Source organism: Mycetomoellerius zeteki, unplaced genomic scaffold, assembly GCF_001594055.1.
Source record: "Mycetomoellerius zeteki isolate Tzet28-1 unplaced genomic scaffold, Tzet1.0 scaffold62, whole genome shotgun sequence".
Classification (NCBI taxonomy): Eukaryota; Metazoa; Arthropoda; class Insecta; order Hymenoptera; family Formicidae; genus Mycetomoellerius; species Mycetomoellerius zeteki.
Window position 1 is genome coordinate 2,904,530 of NW_017257632.1, and position 25,103 is coordinate 2,929,632.

Here is a 25,103-nt window from a genome sequence, read left to right on the forward strand (position 1 = left end):
TACGAGGGTCGTTTGAAAAGTCCGTGCAAAAATAAAAACTACTTAATTTTTTGGGGTAAACTTTTTTTATTTTTCAACATAGTCACCTTTTAGGCTTATACACTTCGTCCAACGCTGCTCTAATTTGTTGATCCCTTCCGAATAATAGGATTTGTCCAAGTCTGAAAATAGCCATTTGTTTCTGCAATCACCTCCTCGTTTGCATAAAATCTTTTTCCCGCCAGCCATTTCTTCATATTGGGGAACAAATAGTAGTCCGAGGGAGCCAAGTCTGGAGAATAGGGGGGATGTGAAACGAGTTGGAACCCTAATTCCATTAATTTTGCGACCACAACTGCTGAGGTGTGAGCTGGTGCGTTTTTGAAAATCACTCGACTTCCTCGATTCAAATGAATGCCAAACACAAACAAATAGACCGATCTGGCTAAAACGTGGTGTGTGTTCTTCCAAGAGATGCTACTAACTAAATCTAACCTTGATACGCGCCAGTAGTGCCATTTCTCTGACTTTGCACGGACTTTTCAAACGACCCTCGTATAGTTGTAAATATATAGTTGTAAATATTAAAAACAAATAAGTTTTTTTAATGTTATTTTCATTCTTATTCTTTTAGCATATACGCGATGAATGAAATAAGAGTACAAGTGGAAGAAGGAAAATTGAAGGGCGTTGTCGTAAATGGTTGTAATAATGTTAGATACCTTGCTTTTCGCGGAATACCATATGCCAAACCTCCAGTCGGCGAACTCAGATTTAAGGCAAGTATAGTACTTTGTTATTATATCAGCGCACAATATAATTAATTTTAACAACAACAACAAAAATAAACTTTAACTGATTTTCCTTAGAATAAGAATTAAAAAGAAATGAAAAAAAGGAATCTCAATTTTCTCCAAATATATCTTTTAAAACTATTTCTTTCAAAAGTAAATATCGTGTTAAATATAATTTATATATTTAGGATCCAGTACCAGCGGAACCATGGTGTGGTGAGAGAGATGCCACAAAATACGGAAATATAGCTGTTCAAATAGATCGTTTCACAAACAAAGTTGTGGGCGATGAAGATTGCCTCTATTTAAATGTGTACACCATGAAAATCGAACCCCCGAGAAAATCCGCGGTAATGGTATGGATACACGGTGGTGGCTATTTTTTAGGTTCCGGTAATCCAGACTGGTATGGTCCCGATTATATTATAAAAAAAGATGTAGTATTGGTTAGTCTAAATTATAGATTAGCCTCTTTAGGTACGTTATTCATTATTTTGATGTATATTTCTTGTATGTGACTTGTGTTTCTTTCATATTTCTTCAAAGTAAACATACTACATTTAGTTAGACTTATATTTTTTATTTTAAATAATCCATTGGCATGTAATTACGTTATTAGTTTATGATCAAATACTAATACAGAAAGTAAAAATAGTTAATAAATGAATATATTTATTTATTACCAAGAATTAAGTAAGAATGGATATTCCTTTTTATTTATTAGTATGTGCATACTTCTAAAATCGAAATGCTTCTAAAAGCAAAAGATTATATTCACAGAAAATAGATAATTATTAATAATAGATGATTTGTTGTGTATTCATATTACGATCTTAAAAAGTACTGTACATAATTATTAATTATAAAATTTTATTAACTCTAAAACAAATACTTTTCTTTTATTTATTTTATAATGATTTACTTTTAACTTGAATATATCAACCTTACAAGAGAAATAATTAATATGCTTTCAGGTTTTCTAAACCTCAACGACACAGTTATAACAGGTAATCAAGCTGTGAAGGATGCGATCATGGCATTAAAATGGATTAAAAAAAATATAAAAGCCTTCGGTGGAGATCCAGAAAAAATCACTATCTTTGGCGAAAGTGCTGGTGCATCCATGGTACATGCTCTAGCTCTATCTCCGTTAGCTAAAGGTATATCTTTAAGGAAAGCATTTAAATACTGACGCAAACAAAAACATCAAACAATCAATAATTCAAAAAAATCGATAAATTCTAAGATTATGTATTATACAATAAAAAGAAAGGAAAGCAAGTTTTTTACGGTAACGAATCTATGAATCAATTCTATTACGATTATGTCTTGTAGGTTTATTCCAAAAAATAATCGCACAAAGCGGTGTCCTCTTAAATCCTTGGGCCTTTAATGAAAGGATGGACTCAGGTTTTAGGCTTGCCAAAAAACTCGGAAAGGAAACATCAGATCCGAAAGTCGCATACGAGTTTTTAAAAACGGTTGATGCAAAAACACTTATTGAAAATTCATTATCGGCAATTGCTACTGAAGTAAATATCTCAATATTTTATTATAATATAGATTATATTTATTTCATATTCGTATTTTGTTAGAAAAGCCGTAATATTCGATATCTTTTTATGCACTTGGTATATATTTTTTCTTTTTTAAAAAAAGTTTTTTTAAGAATTTTAACATATGAATAACATATTTTCCATTTATAATATCATCAGGAGAAATTGAGTGTTACTCTATTCTGGACGATCACTCTGGACAACAAGTCATCAAATCCTGTTTTTCCTGAACATCCAAAGGAATATATAAGGCGCGGGATTCAAATACCCTTCCTTTTAGGATTTAATCGTGACGAAGGAATATTTCTTATACGTAGCAACTTTCTCGAAAGTAATAAAGAAGTATTACATTTTATCGCGTGCGCGCACGCTGTCACTATATAATATATATCTTTAATTGTTCCGCTTTTATTTCTTTTACACGAGTTTTTTTTACAATGTAGCCTTTTAAAAATAATACAATTTTGACATTTAACAAATATGCCATCAACATTTATAAAAAAATTTTCATAATATTTTTAATGTTTTTATAATATTAAAAAATAAATTTTTTTAATGCAATTTTTAAATACACATATAAAAATTATAATTACTAAATAATTCAATAAATCCCAAAACAGATATATTGTTTCAATATATTAAATAATTACGTTGTTCTAATATAGCTTTATCATAGATTGTGTATGTTCACCAACATTTAAATTTACTAAATAAAATATATAAATATGCATATTATTTATTTTCATTTAACAGTAACATATATGTTTTGTACATATCTTAATTGGCATATTTTTATATTAAAATAAAAATTTTAATGTTATTTTTGAGATAGATATTTTTCATGAACTTATATATATGAAGTCAATTATTTCTCTTAGCAAAAATGCCCATGAAATATTATTCGTTCGGTATGCAATATCTCAAAAGTGAGCAATATAATCATGTTTTTAAAATTGTTTCAGATATGAGCGACAAAGATTTACAGAAAGTAAATGATGATTTTAAAAGGGCAATATTACCAAATGTATTATCCATGTTACCTAAAATAGGAATTACTGTCGAGGAATTACGATACCACTATTTTGAAAATAAAGAAATATCAGAGAAAACTTTAATGAATTATTCATATTACAAAGGAGATGAATTTTTCGTACGCGGCGTAAGAGATGTAGTTGAATTGCAAAAATCTTCTGGTCATTTCAAATCGACGTATTTATATCATTTCGATTATGAGAGCGAAACTTCCCTTATGAGAACGGTATTAAACATCGGACTTCCAGGTATATTGTCGCTAACTAATTAATACAACCACATAATATTTCTTACGTCAAAAAGCACAAATACATTTTACCAACTAACGATGCGATTACTTCTGAAATTGTGTGCCCAATCATATTACATTCAACTCTATTATTATAATAATTGTACATAAAAGTAATAATAAAAATATCATGTAGTAAAAAAATTAATATTAAAAAAAATTAACATATAAAAATATTTAGAAAACTTATAAGAATTTAGAGGAAATGTAAATTTGAAAATGATGAATCTACATTTTTAAGAATAATTTACAAATGTAATAATATTTTGTAGGAGTGAGCCATACAGAGGATTTAGGTTATCTGTTTTTCCCAGAAATTGTAAAATCATCTAACTTGACGTGTCCCAAACCTGGTTCAAATGATTACAAAATGGTAAATGATTTTGTGCAAATGTGGACGGATTTTGCTAAAACAGGGTACAAGAATTTTTTTCCTTATTTTACACAAATTCTACAAACGTATATTAATTCTAATTGCAAACACATATTAATTCCTATAAACACATATTAATTCAAACCGATTTTTAGAAATCCAACGCCTACTACAAATTTATGGTTACCACAAACTGGTCCGCAAAACAAAGATTACAATTATCTAAATATTGATTTAAATCCACAAATGAAAATCTTCCGTTACGGAAAGGAACGTTGGGATTGGGAAAGTATTTAAAAAATGTTTTAATGTTATCTGATGTAATCTTATCTGTTAAAATTTAATTGAAAAATATATATTTACAATAAATATTCCTTAGATTTTTAAAAATTTTTTTTTGTTAAAACTGCTTTTCCATAAAGATGGGAGTTTTTCATAATAAAATTATGAAAAAAATTATTATATTCATGTTTTAATATTTTTTTTTTATCTCAGTATTGTAAAGTGCGTATACTAAACTTATTTCCTTTATAAATGTATTTTTAAAAATATATTATATAAAAATAATATAATTTATAGAGTAGAGACGTCTCTCAATCAAAAGCATCAATACATACGTAAAAATATATTTACAAATAAATCATTAGAAATTAATAAAAATTTATTAGTACACGAGATTTTTTATCGTACTTATTTCGTAAGTTATTATATGCAGAGTATGTATGTGTATCTTATTCTTCAATGAAAACAGCAATATATCTTGTAAATTTGACATCATATAAAATATTTTAGACAAAATTATATTGTTTGAAGAGAGACACATAATGCTAAAATCAATTTTCAAAAACATTGATGTTTTTAAGATTATATGAAAATCATCATTTTTTAATTTAGAATTATATGATTCTTTTAGTAATTCTATATATGAAAGTATTAAAGCAGAGTTATCAAAAAGTCAATAGTTTACGAGATATCTTACCCTTTATTCTGGCATATTTTGACATAATATATAAAATATCTCATAAACTATATATTTTTTTATATACCTTAATAATTTTAGGCATAGAATAATAGGATAAATCAATTATTGATATAAAGACAGTTGCATGTTGCAAATTGCATAATTTTTTTTGAAAAGCAACTATGTACACGTTTTCTTTACATCAATTGATTTATCTCATTAGTCTATGCATAAAAGTATTAACCATCCGTCGGTAACGTGGAATTTTAACTCTAATTCCATCAGCTGTAAGGATCTTCAAGCAACAGAGCAAAAATTTTTAATTACGTGAATGTAAAGGAAAGCGAGCTTATTATTAAAATGCAAATGTTTTAATTATAGAGAATATGATATTGACAATTTAGAATAGATAACGATTTGATGTAAGTTGATTGGATAGGAATACTAATGATATGATCCGATAAAAACGATAGGCTCGAAATGTTTATTTTTAATTTTAATTGTTTTAAGTTTAATTGTTTTATTTCGTAGATACGTTCAGCGTAAATAAAGCTGATAAGTTCATTATCATTGTTACTATTTATATTAAAGCCTATTGTTTATTTCACGGTAATAGAGTAAATTCTTTTAGTGTTCCTGATTATATAAAAATTTGAAAAAATTGATATACTTGTAAAAGCTTTAACAACAAATTTTTATTATACATGTCGGATTGTATTTTAATTATTTTACAGTTTAAAATTTATCTACCAGAATTCACAATCAAAATATCGATGATGCCTTTAAAGAACTCATGGCCGGAGAATTAAGGTAGTTGCCAAAAAATAAATATTTTACGACGTACTTCGTACATCATGCTAAAATGTGTCAGAATAAAGTATAAAATTTCTCGAAAAACTATTGATTTTTCGATAACTTTACTTTCATACTTTTATATATAGAATAATTAGAAACATATTTATGTAAAAATATCATATAATTCCATTTTTTTTAAATGGCGATAACCTTCATAACGATAATCTTCGTATGATTATAAAAAATCAATTTTTTCAAAAATTGATTTTAAATTTTATCCTCCTTTAGATTACACAATTTTTGTTTAAAAATTGTTTTGTTTTTTTATACGACGTCAAATTTAGGAGATATAGTGCTGTTAAAATGCAACATCCTGTATATATAATTATTGTCATTTTATTACTTTTTATTACTTATTATTTGCAATTTTTTAACATGAAAAATATCACTTGTCATGCAACTTTTGCTACATTAAGGAAGAGTTATCGGTGACAACGGTATCATAAAAACACGGAATCAGCAACACTTCTTTATTCAATCCCCACTTTTTTCTCGACGACAGTCAGTCGAGTTATTGCATAACACTCCAACATTCAGTTCCACGAGTATATATGTGGTTGCATAATCTTGACATACGTAGTCGTATAACGTAGACCAGCAGGTTCTCTCTCTCGTTAACGTTACTCTCTTGCTATTCTTCCACTATATCCATCATGGACAATAATCGAGTAGACGTACATGTGCATGAGGGAAGATTAATCGGTATCGTTGAGGAAGCTGTCCATGGCGGTCATTACGTCGCGTTCCGAGGAATACCGTACGCGAAACCGCCAGTTGGCGAACTAAGATTCAAGGTGAATAACATTCCGTTACTATAGCTGCGTTCAACATAACCGTTCAATTTTAATCTTGAGATAACTGTACTGTTAAATCTGTAGTGTTAAATTTAATCTAATGTGAATCGGCGCTACTCCTACTAAATATGTCATTATTTTTTACCAAAACAATAGTTAAATTTGACACTATATAGTGTCAAATTGACACTGTATAGTGTCAACTATAACCATTGTTTTAGTCTAAAATAACGATATGATTGAGTAGGAGCAGTAGCGACTCACGTTAAGTTAAAATTGACACTATAGATTTAACAGTGACAGAAAGTTCATTTCTATTTATTTTTGTCTTATTTTTAATTTTACCGGAAAGACACAAAGTGTCAATTGAAGAAGTTATAATTGAATGTTGATATAAAAAAAGAGTTATCGTTTTTTTTTTATTGTTATATCTCAGATATTATTTGACGTTTAATTAAATTGGCAGATTGTATGAGTTATTTTTAGCGCTTTAAATTTTGCGTAAACACAACATTTAGAGAGTGATTTATGGACAAATGTAAATATAAAATTAAATATAAAATTTAAGTGTACTGCAAAAAGTCAAAAATTAATATTGATATAATCAGCATTGATTCCCTCGTAATTATTATTAGATAATTTACTTATGGTATTAGTAATATAAGTTATATATATATATGTACACATAAAAAACATTTTAGAGAATAAAAAGAAATATACCTATCCGCTCGAAAATAAAAAGAAATTTTCAAATTTTTCTCATGCTTTACTGTTTTTATAACTAAGTGATGTCTTAAAGTTGTAAACAATTTTTATTGACATATTAATAATTAGTAATTTGTGAAAATTAAGAAAAATTAAAATTTTGATTAAAAAAATAATTAATGCGAATCGACTCTTCACATATTAATATTCAATTATGCACGGAGAGAACTTTTTCTTAGAATTTACTTTGAAAATATGACAGTCATGGGACAACATTGTATTTCGAAGAATTTTTTTTTTTTAATGTAAATCTCTCTCATTTATTAATAAAACTGCAATAAGGTATAAAATAAGTTTGATCAATTTTACTGAAGTGCATGGTAAAAATCTTTAAAATATTGTATTATACCACAACTACCATATTTTCAGGGTAAATTAAAAAAAAAAATTCTCTCCGTGTGGCGACAAATTTCTAGTATGATTCGAATAGGTACGATTTATTTCTAATATAAATTAATCTTTCTATTATAAGATTCGTATAATTAAAGCATACAAAAATGTAAAAGTAGAACTGAAGTAGTAAATGAACCAATTTATTAACCAGGATTTTGTTTAGGGAAAGGAGCCAAATTAGAGTTGAGACTTTTAAACCTGGGAGAGGGGAAAAAATCGAGTGGCATGAACTATTGGACTTGTTTTGTTTTATATTATCATGTTTTATTTTTTTAATTAGTTACTGGCAGATAAATCACACAGATATATTTAATTTATTAATTCAATTTATTTTTCTATTAAAATTGTAAATTGATTCTTTTAACTGAAAAATTTAAATTTATAAAAGTAGTCTTGAATTCTCAGAAAACTTTTCTATACTTATTTCCTCCAATTCTTTCTTCTTTTCTAAAATTAATTTCTTGTAAATACTCATTAAGTATAGTCCGTAAATGTGTATTTTTGTTCTTATTTAAAATTTAAGAGGGCAGCTTTTCCCCCTCTTAACTACATTTATGGATCGATCAGTCACAGTCGAGCGTTCTTTTCAGGGGTTGACCTATTTTTGAGAATGCTCAATTGTAACTAGTTGAGTCATTTATTGCATAAGTTCTACTGCTTAGGTTTTTGCAAAGATCTAAGGATGCACACAATATACGAGAAAAAAACTATGTGAATGTCGCTTGAAATTTTCGTAAATAATTCGAATATACGAATTCAAGAAACGCGAAAATTTTGTTACCAATTTTATTGTATTGCTGATTAGTTATTATTGGCAAAAATTACATAATTTACATAATTCAAGGATTTTATTTATACGTTTATGAACTTGCACTCTTTGCATTAATCATCAACTTCTTGAGTTTACGACGTATAGTACGCACTTATAAATAAAAAGAGTAATATTCATAATTAAAAAATCTCCCAAAAAATCTGAAGAATTGATACGCGTATCAATCGCTTAATATCCAAAATTTGATAATTCTCTCGATCCACTATAAGGCAAATTACACAATGTAGGACAAGTTGATCTACATTGCATGTGTGTTCTTGTTAAAAAAAATATATCATGTCAGATTAATTCTTATAAGTAAAAGCTATGTTTATCTATACAGGATCCACTACCACCAGAAAGATGGTTCGGCGACAGAGATGCCTCAAAACATGGAAATATCGCTGTTCAAGTTGATTTATTAACACGTGAAATAGTAGGCGACGAAGATTGTCTCTACCTAAATGTATATACTATAGACATCGTGAAAAAACGCCCAGTTATGGTATGGATACATGGTGGCGGTTTTGGTTCGGGTTCTGGTAATGCTGCCTGGTATGGTCCTGATTATATTGTTCAGAAGGACGTGATACTCGTTACGCTAAATTACAGACTAGGGGCTCTTGGTACGTTGCATACTAACTGGATACAAAATTGTGCAAGATTTGCATCTCTCAGTTTTTTCATAATATTTTTAAACTTTAAACCTCCTTTTTCAAAAAATTTATGTTGCATGTATGCTGTTTTTTTAAAATAATATTTTACGTATATACATATGTATTATTGTAATGTATATGTATGATACTGTACGTACAAATGTTACTTCGTATTGTGTCGAAATTATTTTTACATTATTTAAAGTAAAAAATGTTAAAGAAAATATTACCATTAATGAATTTTACTGTATATAAGATATAATATATAGACCATCCACTTCTGATTTTAATCATTCGAGTTTGCAAATGAAAAATGCATTAATAATTTCAGGTTTTCTAAACCTCTACGACAAAGTGGCAACGGGTAATCAAGGTCTGAAAGATGTGGTTGTGGCGTTAAAATGGATAAAAAAAAATATATCACAATTCGGTGGAGACCCGAATAACGTCACTATCTTTGGTGAAAGTGCTGGTGGAATTATCGTGCATTATCTAAACCTATCTCCGTTAGGCAAAGGTATAACCTACAGATCTATTGATACGAGGGTCGTCTGAAAAGTTTTGAGCCTAACATAGAACCAAGTAATTTTTCGGTCAAATTCAATTTTATTTTTCCACATCTCCTTTTAAGTCGATACGTTTTTCCAGCGATGCTCCCACCCCTTTAATTCCATTCAAATAATACTGAGTGTCTTGCTTTGCAAAATAGGCGTCTACGGATGCGATGACCTCCTCGATCGATGAAAATTTCTGTTCTCCGAGCCAAACTTTGAACCTAGGAAACAGAAAAAATGTCGCTGGGGGCCAAATCTGGTGAATACGGTGGATGGTCAATTAATTCGAACCGCAATTCGTGAATTTTTATCATGGCGAATGCTGATATTCGATTTTTTCCATTTTTACAAAAACATTGACATTGACTGGCATAAATGACTGTCAAACAACAACTAAGCGCCAGAAGTAGCTACAATTTTCGCAGATATCTTTCAAAGTATGTACGATTATAGTACCAAAATTGTTTTGACGAGTAATGCCATCTTCATGTTGAGGCTCAAAACTTTTCAGACGACCTATGCATGTAATGATATAATATCCTCAAATTTTATCTAATATTTGTTATTAAATTTCCTATTAAATATTCAAAAATTCGTCGATCATTTTGATCTAGATTTTTCTTCGACAAAAACATCCAAGTATGTTCTAATAATCTAGTTGTAAGATTAAAGATGAATGCTGTTCGTACAAATTCCTTTCTCTCTCTCCCTTCTTTGTCCTTCAATAAAGTAGATAATAAATTGATCGTTATAAAATTAATCTTAAGCAAAATATATTTTAAAAGAATTGTTGTTTGAAACATTTGAAATTTTAATTTAAATATTAATGATAAAAACTTATGCATAATGTTAAAATTTGAAAAAGTTGTAGGGAATAATTTCGACCGAAATATCTTCTCGAAAATAAAATCGATTCTAAAGTGACCAAAAAAACAATAATTGAGAGAATGCTTAGATCAGTTCTATAGAATAACCTGTATATTATCAAACTGAAGAAACAGCAAGAAAGAGAGATATTATAATGATTAATTAATAAAACTAAATTCAATTGCAATTTCCAGGTTTATTTCATAAAGCGATCTCGCAAAGCGGCGTCGCCACGAATCCTTGGAGCTTGACTGAATGGACAAACAAAGCGATGAGCAGAGGTTTTCAACTTGCGGAGAAACTTGGAAAGATCACATCAGATCCGAAAGTCGCTTATGAGTTTCTTAAGACAATCGATGCAAAAAAACTCATAGAAGTTGGACAGAAGTTCCTCGCTACACCAATAGTAAGTACTTTAATATTTTGTTAATAATTTTGCAATATAAGCACGATTGATTGTACAACAAATTGCAAACAAATTATGAAATATTTTCATTGGTTTAATACGTTTTTGCAGGATCGTCTGCAACATGTTTTAATATTTACACCTACTTTAGATTATGAATCACCGAATCCATTCTTTCCGGAACATCCAAACACGTTAATACAACGTGGAGTTAAAGTGCCATGGCTTTTAGGAAATAATAGTTGCGAAGGGTCTTATCTCATATGCAGTATATTTTTCGGACGTAAGTGCATTTGCTTATACATTCATTAAATATCTCTAACTATTGTTGTGCATGAATTCTTATAGGTATAATGCGACCTATAAAGAATAACACAAACTTAATTGTGTGTGTGTGTGTGTGGGTGGGGGGGGGGGGGGTAGGTGGGTGCGCGCGCGCGCGCGCGTGTGAATGTATGTATATCAATATTAAACAAACATTTTATGGATAAAACCATAAACATATTTATGTCTATTTCTGTTATCAATGTAAATTAACTTTAATCCTGATTCAATTTGTTCATCTTTTCCCATTTCTAAAAAGTAAACAAAGATAAAGAGCAAGAATAGAACCGAGATTAAAGTTAATCATTACATTAATAGAAACGGGCATTAAGGTGTATTAATAAATTAGGATTTTTCATTAATTGTGATTAAAATATTATTTTGTTCCAAAACAATTATTTTGTTCTAAAATAATGTTATTTTGTACATTCTTATAATTAAATCTGTAATAATCCAATTAATTGTTTCTTTTGATATGCAGTATCATCTAATGTTATACACACGCCGTGTTTTTTTTAACAGATCATTGTATGAAAAATAATATACCATAATATTTTCATACTAATAGATATTCTTTTTAGCGAAATAAATTATTTTTCAACAAATGTGTCCCTTAAATATTATTCACATGCCATGTAGTATTTATAGTCGTTAATAAACAATTTATTTAAAGTTTAAAGTTATTAAAATTTAAAATTTTTTAAATTGTTTTAGAAATAAGCAAAAAAGCTCTTAAAGAAGTCAATTCTGATTTAACAAAAACTATAATGCCTAGAGCTTTATCTGGAATGTCAAAAATACCGATCACAGTTGAAGAGTTACGATTTTTATATTTTGGAAATAAAGCAGTATCAGAAGAAACTTTAATGAATTACGCTGATTTTCTTAGCGATGTCTTGTTCAATCGTGGTATCATGGAAGCAGTTGATATCCAAATGAGTTCTGACAGTTACACGTCAACGTATCTGTATAAACTTTCGTATGAAAGTAAAACTTACCTCGGAAAGGAAATAATGAACGTTACGTTGCCAGGTAACGTCACTATTTTACTTAAAACCATATAAAAACCTTTAATCCTTTATTAAGGAATACGAGTGCACTCATATCATGTTTTAAGGCATTGTTAAGGAACAAATCTAAATTTTTATAAATCATTATAAGAAATCAAATATATATCAAACATTTAAAAATATTTCACTTTAAAAAATTAAAGATTTTATATATATATATATATATTCCCACGTAGAAATTGCCAACATTATTTAACTGGCCGAACATTGGCCCAGTACAGATTTAACACAGGAGTGTACCGCTACGCCGGACTTTATTGCGCCAGTGTTGACAGACAATCTTGTCCCAGTCTGAATGACAAATGTCATATGCGGGTCAGTACTGGTTGGAAAACAGACCAAGCTCTGGCTAACAGCTGGGTCATACGTGGACCAGTATGGCTGCGAAGCAGGCAAACACTGGCAATGAAGCACGGCGTAGCGTTACACTTCTGTGTTAAATCTGTACTGGCCCAACATTGGCTGTCAGTACCGACGCGATGGCAAACAGTACTGGCCCATGAATGGGCCATTTTAACATTTCTACGTGGGTTATACATATTCTAAAGATTATTGTTTTTTATATATATATATATTATTTTGTAATAATATTTACAAATATTAAATATTACTTCAAATAGAAATAGTCTGCGTTTTTAAAATTAATCTATTATATAACAATATTTTTTGCAGGAGTGACTCATGGCGAAGATTTATTCTATTTATTTTATCCTCATATGATGAAAGAATTCAATTTGTCACCACCTACACCTAATTCGGAGGACTATAAAGTAATAGATTACTTAACGCAAATGTGGACAAATTTTGCTAAAACAGGGTACGAAGATTTAAAAATTAAAAATTAATTTCTCGTTAAAAAAATTGTGTAATTGTGTATTAATAACTAATTTTTAATTTTCACTGATAGAGATCCAACGCCTGTTATTACTAATTTGATTCCCACTAAATGGACTCCATTAAAGCTTGGAGACATATGCGATTATTTAAATATTGACCTTGTTCCTCACATGGAAAGCATTCGTAAAGGAGAACGGCGTTGCGATTGGAAGAATATGAAACACAAGCTATGAAATTCTGTGTCTGTTAGAATATTATATTAAAATTATATTTCCAAATTTTTACGTTTAAGATAAATGTTATTTCATCACATTTTGAAAAAATATATCCTTTAAATTGAAATCACATGTAAAAAATTTTTTTTTGATAAAGAACAATTAAAATTAATATTATTATATTTAATATTACTATAGAATTTACTATGTATGTGAAACACTATTATTCTTTTCTATGTAAAATTTGAACTCCAACAAATAAATCAACGTAAACAAGTTAAATTTGAGCTCCAACGAATAAATCACCATAAACAAGTAAAATATCTTTGCGAACCTCCGCTGATGAAAGAAGAAAGAGAGCGTACGGAAATAATTTATATTAAACCTCTCAGATTAAATAATGATAAAACTTATTCTTCGAGTACATATGTTTCATCCTTGGATCTGGAGCTTCTTTAAGTGTTAACAAAGAACCAGAATTACAAAGAATCTACGATTATATATATACTTAGACATAATATTCTCATAAGAAGATAAAGGCAGAGTTGAATTTACATTATCGGATTTAAAAAGTATAAGGTAATTAGGGGGAAGACGCCACACTTAAACCTTCATTCTTGAATAACTTCTTAATGTTAATGAATTAAGTTGCAAAAAAATATTATTTATATTCTAGAGACTTTTCTTTATTTACTGCACAAATTTATAAATTTAACGTTTAATATTCCGTATTATTAAAAAAAATTGGTATATCATACCTTGTAAAAGTGGCATCTTCCTCCTATATATTATACATATATGGATAAGATGTCATCTCCTATATGAGAGAAGATATTACAAATAATTAAATAATGCGATGCAATATAAACTTGCATATTTTACTTATTTACAATCCATAATCAAAAGTTTAAGCTATAAAAATACATAAAGTATGATAAAACATAAATTAAGAAAATATGAAAGAAAGGAATTTAGGAAGTAAGTTGGACATACTTTTATTCATTTAAATAGCATTTCATTAACTTAAAATATTTCGAATTATATAAAGCATCCAAAATTTTAATTCATAAAGTTGTTTTAATGACGGTTTCAAGCAGGAAAAATTGTGTTTTGTATTTACTGTCATCTTATCTCTAAGTGTAAGAGGAATATTCAGTTACAACTTTTACGCATAGAAGAAGAATATTATAAATTATAATCTATATCATCCACATAACTGCCAGGGAACAGTGATTAAAACCGTATATCATTTGCCCGGTTTTACAGTAAGCATCGAAATACGGACCTTAGCTATTAGCATACCAAATATTACAAAGAGCATGTTTCACGACCTTTTTATATTTCGTATAATCTTTTCCAATCGACATTCGCATGAACATATTCATCGCTACCGATAATTGCGCAACTGTTTACCACACGCTTTTGCACAGTCAGTATGGCCAACGGCGTGTTCTATAAAAAAAACTATAAATATATAAAGTGGCTTCCCTCTTGTGGCATCTTCCCTCGAATTATCTTATAAATATAACCTTCTTCGAAACAACAGATCATCATCTCTCCTCATTTTCAATGCAATTAATGTAAATCTAAAATTAGCAATCCAATAAAACAGTAAATACATGGAGAGAAATAACACCTACGATATTGATATAATACATTTGACTTTCGATAAGATATCATATGGCAGATGTTATCTCTTTCCATGATGTATTATGTAGATCAGTGAAGAGGATTCGTATCTAGGATCGAAACGTATGTATTCGAAATAAATTTCATCACTATTTAATTTAAGAGGTTTAATTTAAATTATTTCCGTTATACGCTCTTTCATCAGCAGAGGTTCGCAAAGGTATTTTACTTATTTATATGTTGAAAAACCAACGAAAAATCGCAATTTAAAAAAAAAAACATTTAATTTTAATTCATAAAAAATAATACCGTGTATTTACTTTTCGCTCATTCTAAAATATATCTATATTTTCAAAATATGCTATTCCTCTTATTCAAAATCTTAAATTTAAAAATGTTAAATTTAAAAATGATTTCAACTTTGTTATAAACTTTTTATTATATACTGTTATGCAGATATTGATTCTATATATGCTCAATGAAAAGAATTCTTCTTTTCTTTAATTATATTTATATAATTTCATCGGTTGATTTACATTTATAGTGCATCAGGGAGCACTTTCTCATATTTCTTGCGAATCACGAATATAACAAGACGCTTAATAAGTTATCCCACTTGTTCGTTGAAAAATATAACAAGAGAGATAATTCAAGTTTGTTTACGCACGTTAAATATATAAGGTATGACGTAATAAACGATAAAAAAAATTTTATCGGATCAACCCGATTTTAACTTTACTTATCTTAAAATAATTTATATCTTTCTTAGAATACACATACACATGTACGCAACACAGTCGTGATTACTAACTCATTAAGGCTTTTTTCTACCAACATAGATTAACTTTAATCTTAGTTCAACTTACTCTTCATCTTTTTCTAATTTCTAGAAGTAGAAAGAGATGAAGAATAAGTTGAACCAAGATTAAAGTTAATCTACGTTGGTAGAAACGGGCCTAAGGCCCAGTTCCACAACTCACGGTTAACTCTTATCTCTTTCCAATTTTAGAATTGGAAAGAGACAATAAATAAGTTGAACCTCGATTAAGAGTTAACCGTGAGTTGTGGAACTGGGCCTAACTCCGATTAAACTAATCGGCCGATTAAATATTGCCAACTGTAAGACTTGAAAACATCCTTTTACTGGGGCGCCGAATACTCACGTGCTCGACTCGCATGGCTTTTTCGCATTTGAGAAATTTGCCATTAACATGGATCTCTGTGCTGTTATCACATCGTTCTTTATAATTGCCAGAAAATTAGGTTTTCAGTCTTGCAATTAACAATACTGAAATTTAATTAACCGATTAGCTTAATCGGAGTTGGGTGAGATCGGGTCATAAACTGATAAACTTATCGACACTTTTCTCTCGTTATCTATAACTGTTTATTTTTTATCCGTTTAAATTCCCAAGTATAGCACAGCAGTGCTTACTGCGATTATATGCGCTTCTTTAGCGCTTTATTAACGCTTTATAAGCGCTATGTGCTACTTGAGCTGGTCCAGTTTACAACTAGTTGTCGAGTTTTATGTGACTAAGACTTCTATCTGGTTACTGGATACTTACTATCCAGCAAAATAATAAAAAAAACTAGTTAATTTCTTGTGAGTAATCAATTTTTCTCAGATATTTTTCTAGATAACTATTATGGACAACAGAATCGAAATATGCGTACGGGAAGGAAAGTTAATTGGCATCGTAGAAAAAGGTGTTTATAATGATTATTACATAGCCTTTCGAGGAATACCATATGCGAAACCACCGATTGGAGAACTTAGATTCAAAGTAAGTAAATACAATTCATGATAACAAATACATTTTTATAAAAGTTAACTCTTTGAAAAGTTATGATTAATAGATCATATAAAGCTGTTTATTATTTATATTTAATAATTATTATATAATCTGCTTTTCGTTTATTAATATACATCACTGAAAAGTCCGGAAACACTAAAATATCTAGAAGACGATCCACTATAGCAAAGAATATGTAAGAAGCAAAGTTGTAGGACAAAGTTGTAAATAAAATATAGTTAACAGAGTTTGCAATATCATATGAAAGTCAAATTGAATTCTTTTAATGAAATTCCTCATTTTTACTGCACATTCTCGTAGCTTATTTTAAGAGCTTTCTAAAACAATCTATAATAAAATATATATGAAAAAGAAATAGTAAAATAGACATCGTCAAATTTATGCGGAACTCGTTAGCTTTAAACAGTTTTTCATTCAAAAATTATTTAAACGCAATTTGCGTACAAAAAAAATTGTTTCTTTTAACACAGAGAATCATAGTATATATGCGTATGTGAGATTTTTAGGATCCGGTACCAGCAGAACCATGGTCCGGTAAAAGAGACGCCTCGAAATATGGAAATGTCTCCGTTCAAATAAATCATTTTACACGTGAAGTTGAGGGCAATGAAGATTGCCTTTATTTAAACGTGTACACCACGAATATCAAACCTTCGAAGAAACGTGCGGTAATGGTGTGGATACATGGTGGTGCTTTTTGTCAGGGTTCTGGTGATGCAGTTATGTACGGTCCCGATTATATCGTGCAGAAAGATGTAGTTTTGGTTACCTTGAATTATAGACTAGGCGTTCTAGGTACGCCATTCGTATATATTATTTCAATATATATTATTATTGTACACATATCATTTGTGTTTAACATTTTGATATAGTAATTGTTTAGATGTCTTCTGTTTGAAATAAGTTATTTAGACACAGTCCAAATAAGTTAATTAATACAGAAAGTTTAATTCACATCTAGCTGTTCATAGTATGTCATTACAGACATTAATGTTTGTTATTTATTTTTACATGTAAGATTATTTAAATTTTATACATAAATTTAAAGAACGCCAATAATCGATCAAAGTTAGATGTTATGAATATAATACATATTCCTAATTTTTAAATGTAATTATCTCAAATATGACTGTGCGCCGAAACGTTCGGACATTAACCACAATCAATCTGAGATGATAATAATATAAATATGAAAATGATATTTAAATTTTGCTGATTAGTATATAGAAACAAATTTTAATACGATTTACTTTAATCATAAAGTAATCATCTATTTTTAATTAAGATAAACCAACTTTAAAAAAAATTCATTAATGTGACTTCAGGTTTCCTGAATCTGTACGATAAAGTGGCGACAGGTAATCAAGGTCTGAAGGATGTGATCATGGCGTTACGATGGGTGCAGAAAAATATATCAGAGTTCGGAGGAAATCCAGATAATGTCACTATTTTCGGCGAAAGCGCTGGTGGAGGCATCGTACATTATTTAACTCTGTCTCCGTTAGCTGAAGGTACAACATATTTTGTCGATAAAGATTTATCTCTCGATACACTCAATAATTTAGAAACCCAAACCCCGTTTCATTTAGTCATGAATTTATTCATAAGTCAACTGCGATGCTTCATCTCAACAAAATCATATAAATACTAATACATTTGCAAATGAAAAATAAAAAGCTCCGCGAATATATTAAACAGATGATAAATTTATTCTTTTCTCTCTCTTTCAATTAGTTTCAAATAAAACATATTCCTCAAAATTTGTTTGTAAGTTCTGAACGTTTAATTCAAATTTCAATTATAAAGTCATATTAATGAAATGTAAAAATTTATAAAACAACTAACTTTCTCCTACAGACATATATGTATATATAATAAATATGCATATATGTGTATTAGGACAGTCGAATGAACGTAGCGGATAAAAAATTCAGACATTGTCTGAAATAATGTGTTAATAATTATCATGGTTGCTAAGGCATTTCTTCCATTGTGAAACCAGACGACGGATGGCTCTATTTATAAAATTCTTTGGGCTTCATCGAACCCACTCACAAACAACCTCCTGTCATGCTGTGTCCGATGGAAATTTCCTGCCTTTCAGATTCTTCATCAGTACTTCGATTCTGTTACTTCTGACGTCAGTTCAGTACCGTTATGTTGCCGTTGTACATCTTTTTTAGTATGTCGTTAAAAGTTACAGACTTGCTATATGTATCTCCAAAGATCTCCAAAGATGTGAAAATCGCATAGCGACACAGTTCCGGTGAGAAATACTGGAGCACCCGATCTACAGTCTAAACTTGTCGCCATGCGACACATCTTTAGAGACCCGCAGTAGAATCTGATAAGCAGGAAATTTCCGTTGAACGCAACAGTGCAAAAGACTGTTTGCGAGTAGGTACGATCCCAGCCCAAGGAGTTTTATGAATAGGGTATCCGTTGTCTGATTTTACAATAGAAGAAGTACCTTACCAATTATGGTAATTATTAACATATTAGTTGATTTCAATATCTGAATTTTTCATCCATTACGTTTCATTTGATTGCCCTGACGTGCGTGCGTGCGTGCGTGTGTGTGTGTATGTGTGTACACAGAGAGAGAAATTTTTAATAATATAAAATCAATCACAAAATCACTATGGAATCAGTGATTACAAGAACTTTCAAACGCTAGTTTATTATACATTACGAAGAAGAGAAAATAAGAATGTTATGATAATAAATTGTATGAAATATTTTGTTATTATTGTTTATTAGGTCTATTTCATAAAGCGATATCGCAAAGTGGTGTCGCAACATGTCCTTGGGGTATAATTGAACGACAATCTCATTCGAACAAAGTTTTTCGATTCGCTAAAATACTCGGAAAAACTACTACAGATCCAAAAGTCGCTTATGAATTTCTCAAAACAATTGATGCTAAAAAGCTGATAGAAACCGAACAAACGTCTCTCTTGACGGAAACTGTAATTATTTGAATATATGATTGTAATTATATAAGTTCGATAAATTATGCAGGCTACAGATTGTGCGAATAAAATATTATTTTAGTAATATCTTCTTCGCAGGAGAATCTACAATATGGTTTAACATTTTCACCAACTTTGGATCACGAATCATCGAATCCAGTTTTTCCGGAAGATTCAAAGACGGTTAAGTGTCGCGGTGTTAAGGTACCATTCCTTTTGGGTTTTACCAGTTGTGAAGGATCTTTTATTGCATACAGTAACTGGAAAGGGCGTGAGTTTTATTTTTGGCTTCATTAAATACATTTTTAATGCTTCGAATTTTTTAATATAATGCATATCTATATGTCGCATTCTTTTTAACGGACACCCCATTACATAAAAAGTTTAAATAATGTTTTAACAAAAGATTTTCTCTGTTTGGCAAATGTATAGAATTCAATTATTCTTTAGTTTAAAAAAGGAAATTGTAAAAATATCTATTACTTATCATACGATATATAGCGGACAGAACTAAAATGTTTTCAAAATTATTTCAGATATAAGTAAAGAACAGCTTAAGAAAATCGATTCTGATTTCAAAAACGCCATAATGCCCGAAACTTTATCTACATTACCAATTACAGTCGAGGAATTGCGATCTTTATATTTTGGTGACAAAGCAATTTCAGAAGAAACTCTAACAAATTACATTGATTTTCTCAGTGATGAGATCTTCTATTGTGGTATAATGGAAGCAGTGGATATTCAGACAAAGCTGAATAATAATGATAAGAAAACGACGTATTTGTATAAATTTTCCTACGAGAGTGACTCTTCTCCCATAAGAAAAATACATGATATTCAATTCCCAGGTATTATTAATTAATTTATAAGACTCCCTCTCTCTCTCTCTCTCTCTCTAAGGATCTACCTTTATATTTATAAAGAGTATCCGCTTATTTTGTAATTATAATAAAAATTGGTTTTAAATGTTTCTAAATTTTTATGCGATTTTAAAACAACACAATCTGTTTTATAGACAATTTAATTTAAACAATAAATCGTCTTTTAAAATATTTATAAAGTTATGTAATTTAAAGATTTAAAAGTGAACGAAATAATTGATAGGTGTATCACATGCTGAGGAACTGGCGTACTTGTTTTATTTTAATATATTAAAAGATTTCGACATGTCATCACCTGCAATTGATTCGGAAGACTACAAGATGATAAAATGCTTAACACAAATGTGGACGGATTTTGCTAAAACAGGGTACGAAAAATTTAACTTCTTTTAAATATATCCTTCTAAAAATATTTTAATTTCGTTAATTTCGTATTTATAATTAATTCTCACTTATATGATTTAGAAATCCAACGCCTGTTACAAATATGTGGTTACCCGTAAGCGATTCACAAGACGGAAAATACAATTACCTAAATATCGATACAATCTCGCAAATGAAAGTCTTCCGCAAAGGAGAAGAAAGATGGGATTGGGAAGAGAAAAAAAATAAGTTACAGCGTTAAAACTTTATCTATATTAAGTTGGATTTCTATAATGTATCTTTTGAGTTTATAATAATTGTTCTTATTATTTTTTAAAGATATTTTTTAACGATGGGCTATTGTTATTCCTTTAAGTTCAGGGTTGGTTTTGATTAAAATAGAAATAGAAGTATATACATTACATATAGTCTCCAAACTATGACTTTAAGCCTATTCTACAATGTGCTTTTTGTTTCCTATTTCTTATTTCTCGCTTTTTGCTATTTTTTGTATCTTGTCTTTTTACCTCTTATCCCGTTTTTCGTTTTCTGTTGCTCGAGTTAAACGTTAATGAACTTCAGAAGAAACAGAAAACACATATCAAGAAATATAATTGTCGATAAAACGACCACAAAGAGGAAAAAAGTAAAAGGTAAAAAGCAAGAAACAGGAAACAAAGAGCACATTGTAGAACAACCATTACTGGGAACAGAAAGTTTTTTGCGAATTAAAATTAAAAAATATTAATTAAGCATTTAATACTATTTATTGTTGAATTTCAAGTAATTTTAGTTAAATTCTGACTGAAAATTACTCGCATAAAATTAACTATGAAATTGTAACTATGAAATTGTGCAGATAAAATTAAAATGAATAATAAAATATTACATTTACAATATTAAATATGTATTAAATTTGAGTGTTTTACGTATGTTTCATATATCACGTTCAGTACATTTTCTACATCTCGTATTAAATTTTGCGTACTTTTTCATGTTTTCATATGCTATCACTATTAATACATTTATTTTCTACATTCTAGATGGATTGCAAGTTATCCAGTTATTTTTATGTTTTGTAATATATGCGTATAAGTAACTTTTTTAAGGATAATTTTTTTTTAATTTAAAAGCAATTTCGACTGATTGTTACGCAGAATTATCTTCCTTTCTAAATTAAACTTTAAGAAATTCATGTTATAATAATGCTTTTTAGGCTTTCACGTATTATCTTCAAAGATACCAAAAGGTTTGTCAATATGGCATTAGTAATGGATAAAAACATGGCGATAACCCGCAAACCTTCTGATATTCATGTTATATAATTTTTCTTGGAATAACTCGTTTTTATTCACTCTTACAGTTAATATTTTCTTTAAAGAAAAATGAAACTCTTAAGCAGGGTTGTTCCACCCTTTCGGTAAACTTCAGCTCACTGTCTTACCCTTTTACTCTCTTATGCTCTTAATATTTTACTCTTTTGTTTATCCAGTAGATAAATTATTACATAGGCCGAAAATCACAGTTCTTATATTTAAGATCGTCTTAAGTACAATCTTAAGATGTCACGAACCAATCAAAGAGCCAATCAGCATCTTAAGACATTACTTAAGACGATCTTAAAATAAGAGCGAACTATGAATACCGGCCATAGGTTTATCCGAAGATGGAACAACCGGTCCTAAATTTAATAAAAAATTTTTTTGTTCTTTTTCATCTCATTGCCGTATGGTCAAAGTCTCGCTACAAATACTTTGAAGTGTTTGATCGACCAATTAGAAGAAAGAATTTTACAAATTGATCAATCAAAAAACGCTTTAAAGCATTTTCATCATCGCGTTGACCGTACCTCACGTTCTATAATATGGCTATAGATAAACGGCCAAAAAAATAAATTAACTCTATGCATATTACAGGGCAATTAACTTCTAAAGTACAGTCCTAACAATGATATAGGTATATATACCATTGATTTTAATACGTGTCGAACATGTGAAACACAAAACGCGCATGCGTCTCTTGTATGCGAAGCTGTCGCTCCTGATCTCAGGTTTCGTTGTACTGTCTTTAGGAAAATTCGATCACATCTTTGGTCGATCTTTCATGAGACGGATCGAAGTAAACAGGTCGAAAAAATCACAAGCCACGGTGTAAAGTTCGTAGAAGAGACCGTTAAGAAACATTGTGAAAGCGATCGGAATTCGATAAGAATTTAATTTACATCTCGCCGGTCGGACGTGCGTGAAATTGAACATGCGATAATCAATTAGTGCGTGAGGATGACAATTATGATTAGTTGAGTACGAACGGTATTAAATTGAATACCACTGCCGAAGAAAAAGTTGTCTTCGTAGTACTGTAACGGGTAAAAAACGGTCTGCTATTTTTTGTCATTAAAATTTGGTCTCACTCGTGTTTCGCGCGAAATTGTCCATTTTGGGAATAGCAAACGTTTTAAATTCGTAACGATATTACGTTCTTCACGCGAAAATTATTCGTTACCAAGACGTTCGCTGCGAGCGTCGCGATTCGATATCGATTTCACCTTGGAATAATCAAAACAAACAAGATCTGTTTAGATTTATGTGCGAACAAAGACAATTTCGCTGATAACATAAAAGGTAAGAAGCGAAAATTCGAATATGCTATTTACTGGATGTACAAAAAATATTCGTACTAGGGACATATTTCCCCAAAAAACCTTATTTAAAGTAAACATTAATTAGCAATTTATTAGCAAGGAGTAAGACAGATGATATATTTCTGAAAAATTATTTTATCTAAAAAGAAATAATGTAATAATTAAAGTATATTATTTTAAAAATAAGCGAAAATAAAAGATTTTATTATTTAAACGCACAGGAAGTATAACTACCTATTATTCGAGAAATTTAGATTCTAAGTAAGGTTCTAATTTTATTTCGTTTTTCGAAGATACGTGTAAAACGTTTATTCGTTTATATTACTTTCAGAAAAACGTTTATTTACTTGTAATTAAACGTTTACACGTACAATTAACATATCCGTTTATTAAAAATGTTTTTCTAAATATATGTGTTTTAAGTTAGAGAGCCTGGTATTATATATTTAAACGAGAATACATTTACATGTATATTTAGCATATTCTTCTTTGAAAACCGTCTTGTCGAATATTTTAACGTTTTTTTTTATAAAATTAAAAATCGATTTTTTTTTCATTTTCTTATAGTTTAACATTGTAAAGTGCACTTCAAAGCCGTTGTACACAAGCCGACGTAAAGATTTACTCGTAGAATTAGCGTATTAGTTTATTAGAAACGTTTGTCCGAATACACTATTTTAATGTTATTTTATAAACATATTTTTTCCGTTTTTACTGCACTCAAACGTCTTTTTTACACCCAAAAAATATTTTCAATTTTTTCAACCAGTGTGTCACACTAGGATAACTCTATAATAAAAGGATAAACGTTTATTATAAAAACGTAAAAATGTTCAAAAAGACGTTTTTCATACATAAATGTGCTAAATATATGTGTAAATGTATTTTCGTTTAGACGTATAATAGCGAGCCCTACTTAAAACATATATATTCGGAAAAACGTTTCTATAATAAACGGATATGCTAATTATATGTGTCAACGTGTTTTCGTTTGAACGTATAATAGCAAGCCCTAGTTCTAAGATAATTAGCACATTATTTTCTTGAAGCTCCATATTTATATTGGAGCAGAACTGATTGTATACAATAGCTGATTGATATTTATTTTCTGCACACACACATACACACACACACACACACGCGCGCGCAAATCAGACTTTTTAAAATAAAAATTTCTATTGTACAAATATTTTTTGTACTCACTGTAGATATAGAAAAATACAGTTTCATTTTATTCATTCGTTTGTTTTCAAGCATCACGATGGA

At 29.4% G+C, this 25,103-nt stretch overlaps 4 protein-coding genes across 16 annotated transcripts in view; 3 read left to right on the forward strand and 1 right to left on the reverse strand.

Moving 5' to 3' along the window:
• LOC108728533 (esterase FE4-like) overlaps window positions 1-4,358 on the forward strand; it is a 32,135-nt gene extending 27,777 nt beyond the window's left edge. For all 8 annotated transcript variants that reach the window (XM_018457116.1, XM_018457117.1, XM_018457111.1 and 5 more), the window contains 8 exons: window positions 614-758; window positions 962-1,250; window positions 1,748-1,933; window positions 2,109-2,305; window positions 2,489-2,660; window positions 3,292-3,609; window positions 3,923-4,067; window positions 4,179-4,358. In XM_018457116.1, coding sequence (XP_018312618.1) covers window positions 624-758; window positions 962-1,250; window positions 1,748-1,933; window positions 2,109-2,305; window positions 2,489-2,660; window positions 3,292-3,609; window positions 3,923-4,067; window positions 4,179-4,320 — 1,584 coding nt within the window. In that variant the 5' untranslated portion in view covers window positions 614-623 and the 3' untranslated portion in view covers window positions 4,321-4,358. The remainder of the gene's footprint in view (window positions 1-613; window positions 759-961; window positions 1,251-1,747; window positions 1,934-2,108; window positions 2,306-2,488; window positions 2,661-3,291; window positions 3,610-3,922; window positions 4,068-4,178) is intronic.
• Window positions 1-25,103, reverse strand: part of Dh31-R (Diuretic hormone 31 Receptor) — a 107,507-nt gene that overhangs the window by 44,716 nt on the left and 37,688 nt on the right. The window lies entirely within an intron of this gene.
• On the forward strand, window positions 6,198-22,475 carry LOC108728534 (esterase E4). 2 transcript variants are annotated; one of them, XM_018457120.1, is made up of 10 exons: window positions 6,198-6,633; window positions 8,946-9,228; window positions 9,590-9,775; window positions 10,874-11,085; window positions 11,197-11,368; window positions 12,124-12,441; window positions 13,152-13,296; window positions 13,387-13,561; window positions 22,252-22,258; window positions 22,466-22,475. In XM_018457120.1, exons 1-8 carry the CDS (start codon window positions 6,493-6,495, stop codon window positions 13,547-13,549), a joined length of 1,620 nt encoding a protein of 539 aa, XP_018312622.1. In that variant the 5' UTR covers window positions 6,198-6,492; the 3' UTR covers window positions 13,550-13,561; window positions 22,252-22,258; window positions 22,466-22,475. The 2 variants fall into 2 exon arrangements, with proteins under 2 accessions (XP_018312622.1, XP_018312621.1); XM_018457119.1 differs by lacking the exons at window positions 22,252-22,258; window positions 22,466-22,475 and having other exon boundaries at window positions 13,387-13,588.
• On the forward strand, window positions 15,259-21,636 carry LOC108728536 (esterase E4). Of its 2 annotated transcripts, XM_018457122.1 has the most exons (9): window positions 15,259-15,283; window positions 16,789-16,947; window positions 17,484-17,772; window positions 18,303-18,488; window positions 19,738-19,946; window positions 20,049-20,220; window positions 20,486-20,800; window positions 21,057-21,201; window positions 21,299-21,636. In XM_018457122.1, the coding sequence occupies exons 2-9, from the start codon at window positions 16,810-16,812 to the stop codon at window positions 21,456-21,458; spliced, it is 1,614 nt and encodes a 537-aa protein (XP_018312624.1). In that variant the 5' UTR covers window positions 15,259-15,283; window positions 16,789-16,809; the 3' UTR covers window positions 21,459-21,636. The 2 variants fall into 2 exon arrangements, with proteins under 2 accessions (XP_018312624.1, XP_018312623.1); XM_018457121.1 differs by lacking the exon at window positions 15,259-15,283 and having other exon boundaries at window positions 16,613-16,947.

What these genes read in the sequence shown, in the direction of transcription:
- LOC108728534 (XM_018457120.1), top strand. Translation starts at nt 6,493, where the DNA reads ATGGACAATAATCGAGTAGACGTACATGTGCATGAGGGAAGATTAATC. An exon ending in TTGGCGAACTAAGATTCAAG is followed by an intron (nt 6,634 to 8,945) that starts GTGAATAACATT and finishes TTATCTATACAG; the next exon opens with GATCCACTACCACCAGAAAG. An exon ending in TTACAGACTAGGGGCTCTTG is followed by an intron (nt 9,229 to 9,589) that starts GTACGTTGCATA and finishes TAATAATTTCAG; the next exon opens with GTTTTCTAAACCTCTACGAC.
- LOC108728536 (XM_018457122.1), top strand. Translation starts at nt 16,810, where the DNA reads ATGGACAACAGAATCGAAATATGCGTACGGGAAGGAAAGTTAATTGGC. An exon ending in CGTCTCTCTTGACGGAAACT is followed by an intron (nt 19,947 to 20,048) that starts GTAATTATTTGA and finishes TCTTCTTCGCAG; the next exon opens with GAGAATCTACAATATGGTTT. An exon ending in ATACAGTAACTGGAAAGGGC is followed by an intron (nt 20,221 to 20,485) that starts GTGAGTTTTATT and finishes AAATTATTTCAG; the next exon opens with ATATAAGTAAAGAACAGCTT.